This window comes from Cucumis melo, chromosome 3 (assembly GCF_025177605.1).
Source record: "Cucumis melo cultivar AY chromosome 3, USDA_Cmelo_AY_1.0, whole genome shotgun sequence".
NCBI lineage: Eukaryota > Viridiplantae > Streptophyta > Magnoliopsida > Cucurbitales > Cucurbitaceae > Cucumis > Cucumis melo.
The window spans coordinates 3,810,125-3,814,178 of record NC_066859.1 but is presented as its reverse complement, the minus strand read 5'-3'; the positions used below and the strand labels follow the sequence as shown (position 1 = coordinate 3,814,178).

The following is a 4,054-nucleotide window of genomic DNA, read 5'->3' as shown; positions in this document are numbered from 1 at the left end:
TATTCATATATAATATTATGGTATTATAAATACACTAATTAATTAAATTACTAGCTCTTTTTAGTGGACTTGGTTAATTATAAAATAATCTCAATTTCTCTTATAACAATACCCAAGTTGATTTTTCTTTTAAAGGACATTAACTTCATCTCTTTAAGCTTTTTGATTATATTATTATTGTTATAGAATCTATGGGAGATTATAGGATATTAACTAAGTGCCTATAGTCTCTAGCTAGCTTTCTTTTTATAGAATAATCTACGAAAGTTGGTGGCCGATTGATTAAGGTGCAAATTAATTTACATTCTGTCTATATTATGTTTCCTTAATTAATTGGAAAATTATATGTATAATAATAATAAAAAATAATATAGGAGTAGATGCTTGAGGATTAAGTATAGCGCCTGCGTTTCTTTATTAATTAATTGCTTATTGTGATTATTAATTGGAAAAGCATTATCTAATGATGAGAAATTAATAATTATTGTATAAAGAGATTTGTTAAATGAAGTTACAATTATTTTCTTACCCATTAAACAATCCAGTTTTGTTGACACAGTTCTAATTCAACGGAATCTCTCCCAAAAGAAATTTTCGCAAAAAAATAATTAACATATAGTATCACATTATAATTATAATTAAACCCCATTTTCATTCATATCTAATGCTTATCTGTTTTTTCTATAAATATATATATATATATATATATATATATATATATATATATATATAATTCAAGGTAGGCACAATCGCTTGAGTCTATAGGCTACTTCTCTACAAGGTCGACTTTCTTCTTCTCTCTCTCTCTCTCTCTCTCTCTCTCTCTCTATACATACATATATATATATATATATATATATATATATAACTTATCTATTCCGAAAATAATGCACGGATATAAAATAAATGATAAAAAAAAAGTGAAAAATATCGACGAAAATGGATATGAGAATCAATTTTTTCTTCTCCACTATATTTCTATTATTTATTAAATAATATTGTCTTTTTAAACTCACTTATATATTGTTTCATCTAACTTCCAACACAGAAGAGTATATACTTTATACCAATTAATTTAAGTATATGTTTATTCATGATAATCAATCTTTTAGTATATCAATTAAGGAGATATATGGAGGATCGAGTCTTTCATCTTTAAGATAAATGTGGTACCTCCAACAAACCTATACAACCTATACGCTCTTAAAATGAAAGAAAATTGATTTTCTAAAAAAGTATAGTTTGTTGAATCAATTTAGATTGATATGAATTTATAAATGTTGGTAAAAAGAAAGATAAAAAATTGAAGTTCTAGGTTGTTAGAATAAATCTTATTTTTTCACTTCACTTAATATTACAAAATATTGGTATTTATAGTAACCAAACATAAAGCTAAAAAGAAAAAAGATAGTTAATATAGTTATTTACTATAATACACATCACAAGAGACATGTTAATTATTTTCATCAAATTAAACTCACTTCAACTCATATATTCAAGTTTTTATTACAATATTATTATTATCTATAAAATTGCATTCCTCAATGTACCCTTATAATATAGTATACTTTTTTAATTAAAAATATGCGATTAAATAAATTCCAATGAAAAAAGTACGATAAGAAAAAGTAAAGAAAATTCTAAGAAAAAAAAAAGATAAAGAAAAAGGAAAGAAAAAAGAAAAATTTAATGTGTAATAAATTACGACAGAAAGAAATAGATGAATTATTGAAAAATGGATGTAATAATCTAAAATGAACTGACAAAATATAATATTTTTATATATAAAAGGCAGAAGGTCAATGGCTGAAACATTTTGAAATATTAATTTCATGAACATTCTAATAGAAATGTCCATCTTTACTTTTGATTTTCATAACATAGAAAAAAAAAATGTCAATCTTGAAAAGTCGAATTAATTAAAAAAAAAAAGACCATAAGTATTATTTGACTAAAAGATAAATGAGATGAATCTTATAATCATTTATTTTTGAGTATTTTTTATATATTTGTTATACATTTATGAATAACGCACTTATTACTACATCCTACCATATCAACTATGGAATAATACCAACTTCGATCTACTCTGTAAAATTCATGTATTTGATATAGAGATTAGGTACAATTAGCATCCTTCAATTTTTTTTAAAGAAATATTCATATGAAAATTTTTGTAGCGAATGACAATTTTGTTAGCCAAGAACTGGTTGGAGTATTTTTATTCTGGTTTTCAAAAAAAGTAAAAAGATAAATTATATGACGCAACTTAGACCCTCTAATTGGTCGAGAAAAATTTGAAAATATGGGGAAAGTGTCAAATTACACACAACGTAAATTGGTATTTCATTTTGGTAACAATAAAAAGAGAAAAAAAAAGTAAAAGTAAAGGCAAGGACAAGAGATTGTAGATGCTGTGTATCTAGGAAAGTCCTTAAAGTTCCAGAATTTATATATACACACATATTATATTACGTGGAAATGGCAAAATTGAAGTTTGAATTGGAAAAATAAAGGTGGAAATTTAAATTTAAATACCAAGTCCAAACAAATGGCCTTTGCAACTTGCTAATCCCACTTGCAATTCTAAGGCAACGGCAACTGCTAAAAGTAAGTTCTAATAACAGCAAAATTTGTTCCCAAGTGGCCGATCTCAAATTTTCTTTCTTTTTTCTTCTTTATATAAACATACTATCAATTAATTTAACGTTTTAAATAAATACCCTCAAACCCAAACCCAATATTTATTCTCTTCCAACTCAGCCCCCTACCCTCAAAGATCAGAATATGCCATCCTCGCTTCAATTCTACCGCTACACCGCCACTACTCCCGCCGCCACCGTTAATCCAAAAAACCACAAACATGGGGTAGCGTCGGAGCAGTGCAGCTCCGTCGTCGTTCAAACCATCGACGCTCCGGTGGCCGTGGTTTGGTCGTTGGTTCGGCGATTCGACAAGCCACAAACGTACAAGCAGTTTTTGAAGAGCTGCCGGATTGTGGAGGGAGATGGAGAAACGGTTGGGACGGTGCGTGAGGTCGAGGTGGTGTCAGGTCTGCCGGCGGTGTCGAGTAAAGAACGGTTGGAGATTCTGGATGATGAGAAGCACGTGATGAGCTTTATTGTCGTGGGAGGAGACCACAGGTTAAAGAATTATCGGTCGGTGACGAGCTTACACTTGGCACCGGGAGGCAGAGGAACGGTGGTTGTGGAGTCGTATGTGGTGGATGTGCCGCCGGGAAATACAAAAGAAGAGACGTGTGTGTTCGTAAATACGATCGTGCGGTGCAATTTACAATCGTTGGCTCGAGTATCGGAGAATATTGCCAAAGCAAAAATGAAAAGTATATAAATTATTTACCATTTTAGGCATTATAATGTGAATAATCAAACCGCTTCAAAAATTTTGTTTCTTTTTTCTCTTTTTGGTCGATGTAAACCGACTTAATTAACTTACATTTTTAATATTAATATTTCTTTTTTCTTTTTCTTTCCTCTAATGGTTGTTATGATCTTGATCAAGTAAAAGCTTTGTAAGTTTCTTTTTGTCTACAATATATCTATCTATATATATATAGGTATTGTCATCTTGGATGTAAGAAGTGATGGAATATTTAATTTGGGTGTTTTGTTTTTATGGAAATAGCATAATTTCCGTCATATTGTTATTAAAGTGGAAATGGATAGAATTTAAGAGGGTTTTAGCTTTAAAAATGTGGTATTTGATGAGATGAGAAGATTTGAGTAATAAATGTAGGAACTCCGAAATAGGAAAGAAAGGAAATGAAATAATTAAAGGGAATGAAGATCAGATTGATTAAGTTGGGAAAAGAGGCAAAAATATATTCCATTTAATTCCGAAAAATAATAAATAATGTTTGGTATAAATCTATTATCTATTTCATTATTTGCATTCTTTTTAGAGTCGTCAAGACTAATGAAATGGTTAAAATATTAATTTTTGTTCATTCCAGAGGTAAGTTGTTTGCTTTTTTAATTATTCTTGAACAAAGTCATTATTTTTTTTTTCATATTAACTTTAATTATTTTTTATA

General features: G+C 28.6%; 1 protein-coding gene across 1 annotated transcript; it reads left to right on the top strand.

Moving 5' to 3' along the window:
- Window positions 1-2,516: 2,516 nt before the first annotated feature.
- Window positions 2,517-3,494, top strand: LOC103485588 (abscisic acid receptor PYL4-like). The gene has a single exon (XM_008443258.3). It carries the CDS (start codon window positions 2,788-2,790, stop codon window positions 3,349-3,351), a length of 564 nt encoding a protein of 187 aa, XP_008441480.2. The 5' UTR covers window positions 2,517-2,787; the 3' UTR covers window positions 3,352-3,494.
- Window positions 3,495-4,054: the final 560 nt, after the last annotated feature.

Excerpts from the sequence above, each read along its gene's own strand:
- LOC103485588 (XM_008443258.3), top strand. The coding sequence starts at position 2,788 with ATGCCATCCTCGCTTCAATTCTACCGCTACACCGCCACTACTCCCGCC.